The following is a 17960-nucleotide window of genomic DNA, read 5'->3' on the forward strand; positions in this document are numbered from 1 at the left end:
TATTTGACAAAAAAATTATACTCCTGTAGATAGGCATTACAGAAATTTTGTTTGGACTCTGGAATAAAGTAGACATGGTAAGAAGTATCTTCAGAAAAGTGCTGCAGACAGACTAGTGAGAAGATTTAATTTGTTTCAAAACCTCAAGACAAAAAGCTGACAATCCAACTATCTCAAAATGATTAATAATACATACAGTTACAGTAAAACACTAAATTTCCTATTTCTTCCTTTTCTACCTAGAGCACAATATTCCATTACAGTAATGATCTAAACTTTTGTGCCCACAAATTCTCCAACTACATGTTAAATTACATATAATAAAAATGAAAATGGCTACTTCATCTTTTCAATTGTAATTGAGAAAAAGACTAAATCAAGTACTAATGTTACATGAATGATCTACGAAAACTAAACGAAAACAGTACTGTGATCCAAGACTCTAGATTTTGATCATTTAAGGAAAAAGGACAAAAATCATTCTACAACTGATGCATTAATCATGTGGTTCATAAATTTACCAGTCAACATATTCTTAAAGGTGTTACCTTTAAAGAGAAGAATCTTCCACAACTTTAGCCTTCATTCTTTCCTCTAATAATATTTCTTCTTTCTTTTCAGGAACATAAATTAGTTTTGATATGCTTATAAAAGTTAATATCATTTTAAGAATAATTATATAGCATTACAACCAGAAGCTTTTCCAGAGGAAGACAAAAGAGAGAATGCCAGAAGTTTTCCATTAAAACATTTAAGAACAGAAATAACTTTCTGAATAGCAGGTATGGTTACAATCAACATTTTAAGGATGTTTATATAAAAAGGAAAAATAATGTTTGTAAGATAAACTGCAAGGAGATCCAACCAGTCCATTCTGAAGGAGATCAGCCCTGGGTGTTCTTTGGAGGGAATGATGCTAAAGCTGAAGCTCCAGTACTTTGGCCACCTCATGCAAAGAGTTGACTCATTGGAAAAGACTCTGATGCTGGGAGGGATTGGGGGCAGGAGGAAAAGGGAACAACAGAGGATGAGATGGATGGATGGCATCACCAACTCGATGGACATGAGTCTGAGTGAACTCCAGGAGTTGGTGATGGACAGGGAGGCCTGGCATGCTGCAATTCATGGGGTCGCAAAGAGTTGGACACGACTGAGCCACTGAACTGAACTGAACTGACTGAAGATAAACTGAAGAAAAAACACTAGCAATTTTAATAATTTTTTAAAAAAATCTCTACTTAGTATTAGAGATAATACACAGAAATATTGACTCAATAATAGTCCATGAAAAACTGGCTACATATGGGTAAGCAAAAAGAAGTATGCATATAAAAAAGTTTACACTAGGATGAGATCATGATGAAATAGAAATTTTGATCAGACCAATAATGAGTAAGGAGATTCAAACTATAACCAAAACCTTCCAACAGAGAAAAGTCCTGGACCAGATGGTTTCACTGGTGAATTCCACCAAACATTTAAAGAAGAATGAATATCAATTCTTCTCAAACTCCTTCAAAAAACTGAAAAGGAAGGAACAATCCCTAAGGCCAGAATTACCAGAATAACAAAGCCAGGTAAGGACTCAATAGGAAAGAAAACTGTAGGCCAATCTTACTGATTAACATAATATATGAAAATTCTCAACAGAATAGCAGGAAAATGAATTTAATACCATATTAAAAGGACTATACACAATGATCAAGTGGAATATAATTGCAGGATGCAAGGATATTTCAACATATACAAATTAACCAATGTGATATACATTAATAGAATTAAATATTAAAAAATCCTATGATTATCTCAATACATGCAGAAAAACATCTGATTCAAAATTCTTTCATGATAAAAACTCTCAAAAAATTAAGTATGGAAAAAAACATACCCCAACATAAAAAATGCTGATATGAGAAGTCCACAGCTAACATCTTATTTAACAGTGAAAGCATTGAAAGCTTTCCTGCTAAGATCAGGAGTAAGACAAGGGTGCCCATTCCTTTTCAACACAGTACTGGAAATCCTACCCAGGGCAATTAGGAAAGAAAATGAAACAGAAAGCATCAAATCAGAATGGAAGAAGTAATAGTTTGTTTGCAGATTATATGATCTTAAATATATACAGAAAATCCTAAAGACTCCAACAGAGAACTGTTAGAACTAATAAATAAATTCAGCAAAGTTGTAGGATACAAAATCAACATAGAAAAATCAGATGCATTTCTACACACTAACAACAAACAATTTGAAAAAGAAATAAAATAATCTCATTTATAGTAGCAACAAAATGAATAAAATACTTAGGAATAAATTTAACCAAGGAGGCAAAGATCTGTATGTTGAAAATGATGAGAGTTTGATGAAAGAAACTGAGGAAGATATAAATGAATGGAAATATATCCCATATTCATAATTCAGAAGAATTAACACTTAAAATATCCATACTACATCAAACCACCTATAAATTCAATTTAATCAAAATTATTGAAAAGATCCTGATACTAGAAAAGATTGAAGGCAGGAGAAGAAGGGGACGATGGAGAATGAGATGGTTGGACGGCATCACCAACTCAATGGACATGAGTTTGGATACGCACCAGGAGTTAGTGATGAACAGGGAGGCCTGGCATGCTGTGGTCCATGGGGTCACAAAAAGTCAGACACTACTGAGTGACTGAACTGATAATTATATTTGAATAGGCATAGAAAAAAATCAATCCTAAAATTCTTATGAACCATAAAAGTTCCTAAATAGCCAAAGGAATTCTGAGAAAGGACACAGTTGGAGGTTTCACAATTCCTGATTTTAAACTATATTCTAAGGCTGCTGCTGCTGCTGCTAAGTCGCTTCAGTCATGTCCGACTCTGTGCGACCCCATAGACGGAAGCCCACCAGACTCCCCCGCCCCTGGGATTCTCCAGGCAAGAACACTGGAGGGGGTTGCCATTTCCTTCTCCAATGCATGAGAGTGAAAAGTGAAAAGGAAGTCGCTCAGTTGTGTCTGACTCTTAGCGACCCCATGGACTACAGCCTACCAGGCTCCTCCATCCATGGGATTTTCCAGGCAAGAGTACTGGAGTGGGGTGCCATTGCCTTCTCTGTATTCTAAGGCTACAATAATATTTTTTTTAAAGTATAGTATCAGCATAAAAACAGACACATAGATCAATGAAATAGAATTCAGAGTGTAAAAAGAAACTCACACATATACAGTGAACTAACACGTGACAAAAACCCAAAAATATTCAGTGGGGAAAGGAATAGTCTCTTTAACTAAAACTGAATATTCATGTGCAAAATAATAAAATTGACCCCTATCTCACACCACTCACAAAAAATAATATGAAACAGATTAATATATAAATAAAAGAAACAAACTATAAAACTACTAAAGGAAACAGAGGAAAAGCTCCCTGATGCTGGTCTTGGCAATGATTTTTTAGATGTGACACCCAAAACTCAAGCAGCAAATACAAAAATAAACAACTGGGATTATACCCAACTAAAAAGTTTCTGAACAGCAGGAGAAACAATCAGCAAAATGAAGAGGCAATCTATAAACTGGAGAAATTACATGCAAATCATCTATTTGCTAAGATATTAATATCTAAAATATAACAGGAACTCATATAACTCTGCAACATTCCCTGGTAGCTCAGAGGTTAAAGCGTCTGCCTGCAATGCGGGAGACCTGGGTTCGATCCCTGGGTTGGCAAGATCCCTTGGAGAAAGAAATGGCAATCCACTCCAGTATTCTTGCCTGGAGAATCCCATGGATGGATGAGCTTGGTGGGCTACAGTCCATGGGGTCGCAAAGAGTCGGACACGACTGAGAGACTTCACTTCCACTTTCATATAACTCAATAGCAAAAAGGAAAAAAGAAAGACTACAAAATGGGTAAAGGACTTAAAAAAAACAGACATTTTTCCAAAGAAGACATATAAATGCTGACATGCACATGAAAAGATGCTCAACTTCATTAATCATCAAGGAAATGCCAATCATCTCACAACAGTTAGAATGACTACTATCAAAAGACAAAAGAGATCTCTCTTATACACTGTTGGCGGGAATGTAAATTGGTCCAACTACTATGGAAAACCATATGAAGGCTCTCAAAAAAAAAATAGAACTACCATTTGATACAGTGATTCCACTTCTGGGTACATATTCAAAGGAAATAAACTCACTATCTCTAAGAGCTACTCATGTGTTCACTGCAGTATTATTTACAATAGCCATGACATGGAAACAACCTAAGTGTCCATCAACAGATGAATGGAAAAGAATACACATATAATACATTGGAGAAAGGAAGGAAACACTGTCTTTCATGACATCATGGATAGATCCCGAAGGCACTATGCTAAATGAAATGTCAGCGAAAGACTAATACTTTATATTCTCATTTTTATAGATTCTGAAAAAGCTGAAATCAGAAACAGACAGAATGGTGGCTGCCAGGGGCTAGGTGGTGTGGGAGGGCTTTCACAGGTGCCTCAGTGGTAAAGAGTCCGCCTGCTAAAGCAAGCAGATGCAGGAGATGTGGGTTTAATCCCTGGTTTGGGAAGATACCCTGGAGTAAGAAATGGCAACTCACTTCAGTATTCTTGCAAGGAAAATCCCATGGACAGAGGAGCCTAGCAGAATACGGTCCATAAAGGTAGCAAAGAGTCAGACACAACTGAGTAACTGAGCACACGTGTACGCAAAGCGTTGGGGAAGTGGGAAGATACTAGTCAAAAAATACAAATTCCAAGTATAAGATGAATAAATTCTGAGCATGTAATGTATAGCATGGTACTATAATTAGCAATATTGTATTACAGATTTAAAAACTGTGTAAAGAGTAGATATTAAATGTTATCAGCACACAAATGATAGTTATGTGAGGGGATGAAGGTGGTAACTAATCTTATTACAGTAATCATTTTGCAATACATATAAGCATCACAGCATCACACTGTAAACCTCAAACTTATGCAAGTTATAGCTCAAGAATATCTCAATAAACACAGATGTTACATGACGAATGCTGTTAACAATGGAAACAGAGTGACAGTAACTTAAGGCCCAAACTAGCTTTAGCCTGTGACTTTAAGAAGGTCTAATAAATAGTATACTATAAAATTGGGAACAATTATTCTATAATGAGTGTGTTTATAGTTAGAAACCAAATTATAGGTGAAAATATATCTCAAAAGATGTCAAGAGAATTTCACAAAATTATCTGGGTCAAGGAGGGATACCTGAGCTATGGATTAAAAAAATCAGAGGGACTATAAAAACCAGTTCCTGTGAATACAATCTTAATTAACATGAAAAATTACAATTTTCTACACAAAACACAAATCTTAGGTAAATAAAAAGCAATTCACATAGACTACAAAAAGATACAAATAAATAAAACAGATGTTAAGTTGGAGATGAAGCTGGTTAACAGAAAATTTTAAGGAATGAAGTGGGTAATGGCGTAAGTCCACATAACAACTTCAGGCAAACATAGCTCTGAAACTGTGAAAAACAAACTCATTATCATAACAACCCTTGGAAAGAAGAACCAAGGAAATGCTATCATTACATTTAGGACTTTCACAGGAAAACTAGTCAAGGCTACAAAAGTATCTTAGAATTTTATCTGCTTCCTGTCTGTGCTTTGTAAAATCTACCACCACTACCGCATCCCCAACATAGGTAGTGAACTGTGATAATGGTCTAATGTTGGCCTTCAACGACAGTCTAACCAAAATGACCGGTGATAAAAACATGATTTCAGACAGAACTATCAGTACCACATACTTTGGCAACTACAACTGCATACAGTGCTGTTTGAGAGGCATCCTTCTTTCTCCTTTCCTTTCTTATCTTTTCCTTATGAAGAATAAGCTGAAAGAAAAATGCTGAAAAAGTAAATTTTTAATATGTAAGCAAAAGATAATTAACCTCAAAATACTAGAAAGCTGATAGTCAAATGGCTGATCATCATCTGTTCTGTGCACTTCATCCATATACAGAACTCTCCTAGGAGATATGACTGCCGTCTTCTTCATGGCTGGTGCAGTCATTTATTCAGTAAATACTGATGCCTTCTGTGTCCAAGGCACTATGCCAGATATAGAGGATGCACAGGATAATAAGACAAGGCAGTTCTTGAAGCTCCCCAGTCAAGAAAGTGAACATGCCCTATTAATAAATAAGGGAAAAACATGTCTTCCTGAAGACATCTGGGAATTAACATATCAGTCCTGTACTGTCTTTTTGTTACTGGAGGATAAAATCTTTTACTTTGTTCAAGCACTGAACTTTTATAAACAAAAAAAAAAAAGGTGCACATATGAAGAGTTAAATAGTTGCACAAGTTTTCTAAATATTTCTAACATAAAGCACAAATACAGAAAAGGATACAAATTAAATGTATAGTTCAATGAACTATCTTACAAACACTACCAAGGTCAAGGGAGGACTTTGCCAGCAGCCCTAGAAGCCCCTTGCATATGCCTCTAATCATGATAACCTCTCCATTGCCATAAGTTTTCCTGGTTTTTCCTACAGACATTTTTTTTCACCAAAAGGTGCATCCCTAGACACTACAGTATAATCTCACTCTGTTAAAAATGGAATCTGTTTCAAATCTCTTACTTATTTTTTGTCCATGTCATGTGGCATGCTGGATCTTGGTTCCATGACCAGGGATAGAACCTGCATTCTCTGCAGTGGAAGCATGCAGTCTTAACCACTGGACCGCCAGGGAAGACCCTCAAAACACTTTAAATCTTGAGGTTCCTCCTCCATATAATTTATTTGTTAAGAATTTGTGACATTGACCAACAGTTTCTGAGAGCCTGGATTTTGACAACTGCAGTCTCTGGAAGCAATGTGTTCCCTACCTTCTGTTTTCCAGGATCAGAATCAGACTTAATCTCTTGGGAAAATACAGGTAGTGTTTGGCAAGGTTAGTTCAGTTCAGTTCAGTTCCGTCGCACAGTTGTGTCTGACTCTTTGCGACCCCATGGACTGCAGCACGCCAGGCTTACCTGTCCATCACCAACTCCAGGAGCTTGTTCAAACTCATGCCCATCGAGTCAGTGATGCCATCCAACCATTTCATCCTGTCATCCCCTTCTCCTCCCGCCTTCAATCTTTCCCAGAATCAGGGTCTTTTCCAATGAGTCAGCTCTTCGCATTAGGTGGCCAAAGAACCGGAGTTTCAGCTTCAGCATCAGTCCTTCCAATGAATATTCAGGACTGATTTCCTTTAGGATGGACTGGTTGGATCTCCTTGCAGTCCAAGGGACTTTCAAGAGTCTTCTCCAATATCACAGTTCAAAAGTATCAATTCTTCAGCGCTCAGCTTTCTTTATAGTCCAACTCTCACATCCATACATAGCTACTGGAAAAACTATAGCTTTGACTAGACGGACCTTTGTTGCCAAAGTAATGTCTCTGCTTTTTAATATGCCATCTGGGTTGGTCATAGCATTTTTTCAAAGGAGCAAGTGTATTTTAATTTCATGGCTGCAGTCACCATCTACAGTGATTTTGGAGCGCAAAAAAACAAAGTCTGTCACTCTTTCCACTGTTTCCCCATCTAATTGCCATGAAGTGATGGGACCGGATACCATGATCTTTTTTTTCTGAATGTTGAGCTTTAAGCAAACTTTTTCACCCTCCTCTTTCACTTTCACCAAGAGGCTCTTTAGTTCTTCACTTTCTGCCATAAAGGGGGTGTCATCTGCATATCTGAGGTTATTGATATTTTTCCTGGGCAATCTTGATTCCAGCTTGTGCTTCATCCAGCCCAGCATTTCTCATGATGTACTCTGCATAGAAGTTAAATAAGCACAAGCACGGTGACAATATACAGCCTTGACGTACTCCTTTCCCTATCTGGAACCAGTCTGTTGTTCCATGTCCAGTTCTAACTGTTGCTTCCTGACCTACATATAGGTTTCTCAAGAGGCAGGTCAGGTGGTCTGGTATTCTCATCTCTTGAAGAATTCTCCACAGTTTATTGTGATCCACACTGTCAAAGGCTTTGGCATAGTCCATAAAGCAGAAGTAGATGTTTTTCTGGAATTCTCTTGCCTTTTAGATGATCCAGCAGATGTTGGCAATTTGATCTCTGGTTCCTCTGCCTTTTCTCAATCCAGCTTGAATATCTGGAAGTTCATGGTAAACATACTGTTGAATCCTGGCTTGGAGAATTTTGAGCATTACTTTATTAGCGTGTGAGATGAGTGCAGTAGTTTGAACATTCTTTGGCATTGCCTTTCTTAGGGATTGGAATGAAAACTGACCTTTTCCAGTCCTGTGGCCACTGCTGAGTTTTCCAAATTTGCTGGCATATTGAGTGCAGCACTTTCACAGCATCATCTTTCAGGATTTGAAATAGCTCAACTGGAATTCCATCACCTCCACTAGCTTTGTTCGTAGTGATACTTCCTAAGGCCCACCGGACTTCACATTCCAGGATGTCTGGCTCTAGGTGAGTGATCACACCATCGTGATTATCTGGGTCGTGAAGATCTTTTTGTACAGTTCTTCTGTGTATTCTTGCCACCTCTTCTTAATCTCTTCTGCTTCTGTTAGGTCCATACCATTTCTGTCCTTTATTGACCCCATCTTTGCATGAAATGCTCCCTTGGTATCTCTAATTTTCTTGAAGAGATCTCTAGTCTTTCCCATTCTATTGTTTTCCTCTATTTCTTTGCATTGATTGCTGAGGAAGGCTTTCTTATTTCTCCTTGCTATTCTTTGGAACTCTGCATTCAAATGGGTATATCTTTCCTTTTCTCCTTTGTTTTTGCTCCTCTTCTTTTACAGCTATTTGTAAGGCATCCTCAAACAGCCATTTCACTTTCTTGCATTTCTTTTCCATGGAGATGGTCTTGATCCCTGTCTCCTGTACAATGACACAAACCTCTGTCCATAGTTCATCAGGCACTCTGTCTATCAGATGTAGTCTCTTAAATCTATTACTTCCACTGTATAATTGTGAGGGATTTGATTTAGGTCATACCTGAATGGTCTAGTGGTTTTCCCTACTTTCTTCAATTTATGTCTGAATTTGGCAATAAGGAGTTCATGATCTCAGCCATGGTCAACTCTTGGTCTTGTTTTTTCTGACTGTAGAGCTTCTCCATGTTTGGCTGCAAAGAATATAATCAATCTGATTTCGGTGTTGACCATCTGGTGATGTCCATGTGTAGAGTCTTCTCTTGCATTGTTGGAAGAGGGTGTTTGCTATGACCAGTGCATTCTCTTGGCAAAACTCTATTACCCTTTGCCCTGCTTCATTCTGTACTCCAAAGCCAAATTTGCCTGTTACTCCACATGCTTCTTGACTTCCTACTTTTGCATTCCAGTCCCCTATAATGAAAAGGACATTTTTGGGGGGTGTTAGTTCTAAAAGGTCTTGTAGGTCTTCATAGAAACATTTAACTTCACCTTTACTGGTCGGGGCATAGACTTAGATTACTATGATATTGAATGGTTTGCCTTTGAAATGAACATTATTCTGTCATTTTTGAGATTGCATCCAAGTACTGCATTCCGGACTCTTCTGTTGACTATGAGGGCTACTCCATTTCTTCTAAGGGATTCCTGCCCACAGTAGTAGATATAATGGTCATCTGAGTTAAATTCATCCTTTCCAGTCCATTTTAGTTTGCTGATTCCTAAAATGTCAATGTTCACTCTTGCCTTCTCCTGTTTGACCACTTCCAATTTGCCTTGATTCATGGACCTGACATTCCAGGTTCCTATGCAATATTGCTCTTTATAGCATTGGACCTTGCTTCCATCACCAGTCACATCCACAGCTGGGCGCTGTTTTTGCCTTGGCTCCGTCTATTCATTCTTCCTGCAGTTGTTTCTCCACTGATCTCCAGTAGCATATTGGGCACCTCCCAACCTGGGGAGTTCATCTTTCAGTGTCCTATCTTTTTGCCTTTTCATACTGTTCATGGGGTTCTCAAGGCAAGAATACTGAAGTTGCTTGCCATTCCCTTCTCCAGTGGACCACATGTTGTCAGAACTCTCCACCATGACCCATCTGTATTGGGTGGCCCTACATGGCATGGCTCATAGTTTCACTGGGTTAGACGAGACTGTGGAACCCTTGCAGATATCCCATTCTTTCTCTCTGCAACTCCCTGCTCTCTGGGTTCTGTCCTAAGAACTCTAGCTGCCTTGCTCTCCAGAGGTCTCCACTCTATTTCCTTGTCTAGGGAGTCCTCTAAGCCCCACCTCTGTTCCCCCTCCCTGCACCATGGCCTGTAAACTCTCTCAAGGCAGAAAGTGGTGCCAATAGTGAAAGTGAAAGTCACTCAGTTATGTCCAGCTCTTTGTGACTCCATGGACTATACAGTCCATGGAATTCACCAGGCCAGAATACTGGAATGGGTAGTCCTTCCCTCCTCTGGGGGATCTTCCCAACCCAGGGATCGAACCCAGGTCTCCCACATTACAGGCAGATTCTTTGCCAGCTGAGCCACAAGAGAAGCCCAAGAGTACTGGAGTAGGTAGTCTATCCCTTCTCCAGCGGCTCTTCCTGACCCAGGAATCGAACTGGGGTCTCCTGCATTGCAGATGGATTCTTTACCGAATGACCTGCTGTTTCCTGCTTTTCAGGGATCTTTGTCCTTCAGTTGCCCACTATTTCATATTATTTTTTTCCAGCTTTTTAAGGTGTATCAAGCTGCAGGGTAAATCCTGGCCCAAAATATGAATCAGTTTTTATTAAAGTTTTATTATCTTGTTGTTCATAGTCGTTTTTTAGTTGATCCTATTCACTTTTCCAGTGAATGATATAACAGTTATATCACTGGGAAATAGTGATACTTTTATCTTCCAATTTTTGTATTGTTAGTTTCTTTCTCTTGGGTAATTACTTCTGCTAATATGTCCAGTAAACAATATCAGCAATTCTGGAACTCATTTTTAATTTAAGAATGAGTGTTACGTTGAATTATGTCCTATTTTTAAAATTAAGGAGTTAATTTTATTACTTTTATAATTTATTAATGTAATTAATTAATGTTAATAGATTTCTGTTGGTATTTTGATTTTTTTGATCCATTGTAAAATATTTAGCCTTTCTCTTTTTATTTTTTTCTCTTTAGGATTTTCTTTTTTCATTTGTTGAACTTTCACGATGATGTGCTAAAATTAATGGCTTTTAAAAAACATTAATTCAGTGTGCTAGACATATTGACGGAGAAGGCAATGGCACCCCACTCCAGTACTCTTGCCTGGAAAATCCCATGGACAGAGGAGCCTGGTAGGCTGCAGTCCATCGGGTCTGAGCGACTTCACTTTCACTTTTCACTTTCATGCATTGGAGAAGGAAATGGCAACCCACTCCAGTGTTCTTGCCTGGAGAATCCCAGGGATGGCGGAGCCTGGTGGGCTGCCATCTATGGGGTTGCACAGAGTCGGACTGAAGTGATTTAGCAGCAGCAGCAGCAGTGGTCCATGTGATTAGATTGGTTAGTTTTCTGTGATTGTGGTTTTCTGGTTGTCTGCTCTCTGATGGAGAAGGTTAAGAGGCTTATGGAAGCTTCCTGATGGGATAAACTGACTGAGGGGAAAATGGGTCTTGTTCTGATGGGCGGGGCTGTGCTCAGTACATCTTTAATCCAATTATCTGTTGATGGGTGGAGCTGTGTTCCCACCCTGCTGTTTACCTGGGGCCAAACTGGAGGTAATGAAGATAATGGTGACCTCCCTCCAAAGATCCCATATATGTACTGCTACACTCAGTGCCCCCAACCCTGCAGCAGGCCACCACCAACCCACGCCTCCACTCATGGACACCCACATGCAAGTCCGGGACAGTCTCTTGTGGGGTCACTGCTCCTTTCTCCTAGGTCCTGGTGCACAAGGTTCTGCTGTGCCCTGCAATAGTCTATTTCCCAGTCCAGTTAAGTTCTGGCAGCTCTATGGTAGGGTTAATGGCGACCTCCTTCAAGAGTGCTTATGTGATACCCATGTCTGCTGCACCCAGAGCCCCTGTCCTTGAGGCACACCACTGCCGACCCATGTACAGCCATACAAGCCGTCCTAAATGAAAAAGATCATGTGAATAGTGCTTCAGTTCAGTTCAGTTCAGTCACTCAGTCGTGTCTGACTCTGCAACCCCATGAATCACAGCATGCCAGGCCTCCCTGTCCATCACCCACTCCCGGAGTTCACTCAGACTCACATCCATCGAGTCAGTGATGCCATCCAGCCATCTCATCTTCTGTCGTCCCCTTCTCCTCCTGCCCCTAATCCCTCCCAGCATCAGAGTCTTTTCCAGTGAGTCAACTCTTTGCATGAGGTGGCCAAAGTATTGGAGTTTCAGCTTTAGCGTCATTCCTTCCAAAGAAATCCCAGGGCTGATCTCCTTCAGAGTGGACTGGTTGGATCTCCTTGCAGTCCAAGGGACTTTCAAGAGTCTTCTCCAATATCACAGTTCAAAAGCATCAATTCTTCAGCGCTCAGCTTTCTTCATGGTCCAACTCTCGCATCCATACACGACCACTGGAAAAACCATAGCCTTGACTAGATGGACCTTTGTTGGCAAAGTAATGTCTCTGCTTTTCAATATGCTATCTAGGTTGGTCATAACTTTTCTAGCTAAAATCAATTAAGTTAGTGATTAGTTAGGGACCATGCACAGGCTCTGTAGGTAGTTCATGAACCCCTAAAATTACATCCAAAACTTTGTGGAGGAAGGTTTTAATCAATAAGATATTCTTTACAGAAATAAGTGCCACCAAGGAGTCAGTGCCTATTTCACACATTAAACAAAATAGCTTTAATTAAATTAATTTGAACTTGGTTGAGATGATTCAACGAGCAGAAACTTTCAGGGAGGAAGAAAAGGAATACATGATTTTTAACAGTTTAAACTCCTATGGGGAGGCAGATATAATAGGGAACTACTACTTTGGGACTGATGCCATCATTCATCTTTATTAGGCTACTAGAAACTCTATGTGTGGTGATTTGATCACTGAGTCATGCTCAACTCTGGAGACCTCATGGACTGTAGCCAGCAAGGCTTCTCTGTCCATGGGATTTTACAGTCAAGAATACTGGGGTGGGTTGCCATTTGCCTCTCCAGAGGATCTTCCTGACCCAGGAATTGAACCAAAGTGTCCAACATTGCAGGCTGATTCCTTACCAACTGAGCTACAAGGGAAGCCCATTAAACTCTTCTGAGGCTCTCTAAATTTCACTGATGGAAGTCACAAAGAAGAATAAGGATGGGGCCATTAGAGGAAAAGGAGTGATGTGTTTCAGAGTTGAGCAGGGAGTAAAATTCAACGTGAGATGGGAGGAAATAAAAAGGTAGAATTTTTGTGTAAGGAATTAAAAATTCCATGGAGAAGTAGAGATAGGCCTTCAGGAAAGGGACGGTTTCAACTCAACTATAAAAAGACACAGATGGGGAAAAAGTGAAAAACATAATCTAAGGGAGTGAGAAACTCTTATGTAGGTACACATATAAGACAAGTAAGAGATAACTGGACATGGAACAACAGACTGGTTCCAAATAGGAAAAGGAGTACATCAAGGCTGTATATTGTCACCCTGCTTATTTAACTTCTATGCAGAGTACATCATGAGAAATGCCAGCCTGGATGAAGAACAAGCTGGAATCAAGATTGCCGGGAGAAATATCAATAACCTTAGATATGCAGATGACACCACCCTAATGGCAGAAAGCAAAGAGGAACTAAAGAGCTTCTTGATGAAGGTAAAAGAGGAGAGTGAAAAAGTTTGCTTAAAGCTCAACATTCAGAAAACTAAGATCTTGGCATCTGGTCCCATCACTTCATGGGAAATAGATGGGGAACAGTGGAAACAGTGGCTGACTTTATTTTTCGGGGCTCCAAAATCACTGCAGATGATGATTGCAGCCATATAATTAAAAGACACTTACTCCTTGGAAGGAAAGTTATGACCAACCTAGATAGCATGTTAAAAAGCAGAGACATTAGTTTGTCAACAAAGGTCCGTCTAGTCAAGGCTATGGTTTTTCCTGTGGTCATGTATGGATATGAGAGTTGGACTATAAAGAAAGCTGAGGGCCGAAGAACTGATGCTTTTGAACTGTGGTGCTGGAGAAGACTCTTGAGAGTCCCTTGGACTGCAAGGAGATCCAACCAGTCCATCCTAAAGGAGATCAGTCCTGGGTGTTCATTGGAAGGACTGATGTTGAAGCTGAAACTCCAATACTCTGGCCACCTGATGTGAAGAACTGACTCACTGGAAAAGACCCTGATGCTGGGAAAGATTTTGGCAGGAGGGGACAGAGTATGAGATGTTTGGATGGCATCATTGACTCGATGGACATGGGTTTGGGTGGATTCTGGGAGTTAGTGATGGACAGGGAGGCCTGGCATGCTTCGGTTCATGGGGTCGCAAAGAGTCAGACACGACTGAGTGACTGAACTGACTGAAGAGATAAAGTAAGTGACAATCTCTGGCAGCACTGATCTGAAATATACTCTAAGTTACATTACTCCTTTAATGAAGTATGAGCTGTCCAATGTACAGAGGGCACTTTCTCGTGTCCTCCCTCTAATTCTTCACCCGAGCCATTGCTAGAAAATTAGAGATGAAGTCCTGTTACAGGTGGCGAAATGAAAAGGAAGGGATTCTTTTAGTTTTACCTTCTAAGGAAAAACAAAACATACTACCTATTCGTGTTTTACAGCACAGAGAAAATATGTTTTCCTTCTAAAAGCCTAAGTGACTACAGAGCAAAAGGAGCCGAGGTTAAAAACAATGAGTACTAGTTGGGATTAGAACCCATATAATTATGTATTTTATATATGTTATTTAATGGTTTACTTTTTTATTGTCCTGGTTCATGTCGGGTGATGGCTTAAAACTTAATCTTGTTTTCAGAAGCTTTTAGAAAAACACTGAAAAATGGAGAACAAGACATACCTAACTGCTGGAACAGGAGAGCCACACTAGTTCCTGTGACAGGAAGACTGTCATGCAAGGGAGTCTGGATCAGCTGTCTGTCTCCTGCACCCAAGGAAAACAGCTTCTGCAGATTGGGCGGAAAAGATATACACACAACAAATGATTTCTTTTCACACATTTTCTCAAGATAAAAAAAATCTCTTTGAAGTTCAAATTGAGAGCAGATGATGGTCTTATAAGACCCAACTAACAGATGCGAAGGGCAACAAGGCAGCTCAAAACACTAAAGCTACTTTGTGCCCAAATGAATATGATACAAGAAAATTCAGTAGTTGGAAGGTGAAAATTTAGTAATAATGAAACACACAAATCAGTGACAGTAACATGTAACTTAAAAATAATAAAATATTAAAGCTAACATTTATATGCAAGTTACATGTGAATAAAACTGGAAAAATAAAATGTAATATGAAACACATAATTTAAAAACTTCTAATAGTCACAATAATAATCCTTTTTAAATTTAAAAATACATAAAATCGTGTCAACAAAAATTTCATCATAATAAAGTCTCATAAAGTAACTCATCTGCTTTACAGTGTAGGTTCAGTTGTGACTAAACTCACATTTCATATTCTGCCCTTGGAGTACAAACAGGAGAGTGAGGGAGGGGAGTACAGAAGGAAAATAAGCTTAAGAGTAACCAAAAGGCATTAGGAAAGATAGTAGATAGTTAAAAAGGCAAAGGGCAAGGGAAAAAGTTGTCAATTTTACCATAAGTAACATCTCTATCAGACTTTTTTTTAATCGATCAGAGTTTAAAAAATGTAATTTTTAGAGGGCTGTTCTTTCCCTTGATATTGATATTTCATAAGAATAAGCATAGTAAGTGGTCAACTAATCAATTTTAGGACTTAAGTAGTTTTTTTAAGTTACCTAGGAACATTTAGTCTTAGAAGCTGAGGTTCTCATTTTTCTACTTCAGAGAAGAAGATAAAAATTTCAAGACACAGAGAAGATGAAAGACATGTCACTTTGGGAAAGCTTTATTTCAGTGTAAGAGTTTAATGTCCTCATGTGCTCAATCTACGTATGATGAAATTCTTTAAGGTATAGATTATACTTTCCAAAGAAGATCTGTGATTTTGGACAATGGTCAATATCATCATTATTATTATTAAAGGCAGACAACTGAGATGAGAAAAATAAGCCCTCTTCTCCTGAAGCTTAAGTGCAAGCTATTCTACTAAACATTACACACAACACACAAAATGGTTTTCAGGACCACATGTAAGTGATTTTATCCAAGGAGATGAAGAAATGAATTAACCTATCCAGCGGTAGTTACAATGCTACAAAAAATTATACTGACAGTTTTCTTAATGTTATCTCTGAATTTGTGTCACTGAAAAAAATTTTAATGAGGTGTAATCATATAGAGGAATAAGCATGGTATAAAGAACACATCTGAAATTCAATTTTAAAAAGTGCATTCCCAAGAAAATGTAAGCTAGATTTCAAGTTACACAGAATATAACTTCTAACTATGCAATGTGAAAGGTGAACCCTGCGTTAAAATTAACCCCATGACCTAAGAAAAGAATGGAATCTTGTGTTTCTAGAAGGAAGACCACAGGGACAATGCTTAACTAAACTAAGACCTTTTTTTTTTTCCCAGGGATTGAACTCTCGCCCCCTGCATTGGAAGGGCGGAGTCTTAACCACTGGACTGCCAGGGAAGTCCCCTAAGACCCACTTTAAAAAGAAAATATTTAAAGAATTTGTTTTTTTCCTTTTCTTCATAAATTAAATTAACTGGAGGAGAGGAGAAGAGAAGCAGGCCCTCTTCATCTTCTTTTTTATTCTGTTTACCTGAGACCCTCCAGCCGCTGGGACAAGACACGCACACAAGTTTGCAATGAGACTTTCCAAGGAGACATTCAGACTGTCCACATATACAGTGTAGATCAAACCCAGGCAAGCCTGAAAACAAAAGATGCATGTAGTTATTTAATGGAAAAAGCAAGCACTAAAAATAAATTGTGACATCTGCTCCCAGGAAAGTTTCTCTTTGAATGTAGTATATTCTACAGTGACCATGGAATAAATTTTAAGCAGCAAATGTTATTAAGTTTATTAAATTTTCCTCCAGAACCAGAAGCTCTAAATGAGCTTCTAAGATGAGTTTATAAAAAACAGAAGTACATAATTTGTAAAACAGGTGTTTGTGTTCAGATAACCACTCTAGCAAATTTGTAAGGCTTAAAACTCTTTTTGTCTCAACTTATTTTGCAAAACTCCAATTTTCAAGAAAAAAATTTAGAAATTTTACCTTATTTTGTGATTATCAATAATTCAGAACATTTATTTTACAGAAAAATTTAACTTATGTGAATTATTATAAAGAACAGCAAAATAGAGAATATATGATTAACACTTTAAGCTCAGAAGAAGGTAGGTGGTAAAATGGAGGACAAAATGGAATCATATGAATCTTCCAGTTTATTAAAATTTATAATTAAAAAACTAATATCTGTTAGGACTTACCAATTGTCATTGAAATCTTGACACTAGGAATATATATAATCTCAACTATACAGAAAAGTTTTCCAGAAATTATGCATTAATTTCTCAAGTCCTTGAGAGATTTTAAGGTGTAATTTATACTTTCTAAAGAAAATCTGTGATTTCTAGACAATGGTCAACATAACTAATATTAAAGATAACAATTGAAGTAAGAAAAATAAGCCCTCTTCCCTTTCAAATGTATTTATAACTACAGTAATTTTTTTTCTATATTTGAAAATTCTAACTATCTAAAAAGTAAAATATCTGGAAGTAAACAATATTTTAAAGCTATGTTGGTAGCAGTATGATCACAACTATTTGAAATCACAAATACTCATCCTATTTCCTTTCACCTGGACTCCTAAAAAGATCAGTAAAAACACACTAAGTTGTTATATTACTAATGCATTTTAAGCTTGATACAAGTAATCAAATGATTTCTTTAGGATTCATAAATTTTGG

At 38.3% G+C, this 17960-nt stretch overlaps 1 protein-coding gene across 4 annotated transcripts in view; it reads right to left on the minus strand.

Annotated features, from left to right (window-relative positions):
* The window catches only part of SBF2 (SET binding factor 2), a 496673-nt gene that overhangs the window by 242322 nt on the left and 236391 nt on the right, over positions 1-17960 (minus strand). For all 4 annotated transcript variants that reach the window (XM_027563255.1, XM_027563254.1, XM_027563253.1 and 1 more), the window contains exons 5-6: positions 16803-16913; positions 14949-15054 (exon numbers count right to left, since the gene is read on the minus strand). In XM_027563255.1, the coding sequence (XP_027419056.1) occupies positions 14949-15054; positions 16803-16913 (217 nt within the window). The remainder of the gene's footprint in view (positions 1-14948; positions 15055-16802; positions 16914-17960) is intronic.

Source organism: Bos indicus x Bos taurus, chromosome 15, assembly GCF_003369695.1.
Source record: "Bos indicus x Bos taurus breed Angus x Brahman F1 hybrid chromosome 15, Bos_hybrid_MaternalHap_v2.0, whole genome shotgun sequence".
Classification (NCBI taxonomy): domain Eukaryota; kingdom Metazoa; phylum Chordata; class Mammalia; order Artiodactyla; family Bovidae; genus Bos; species Bos indicus x Bos taurus.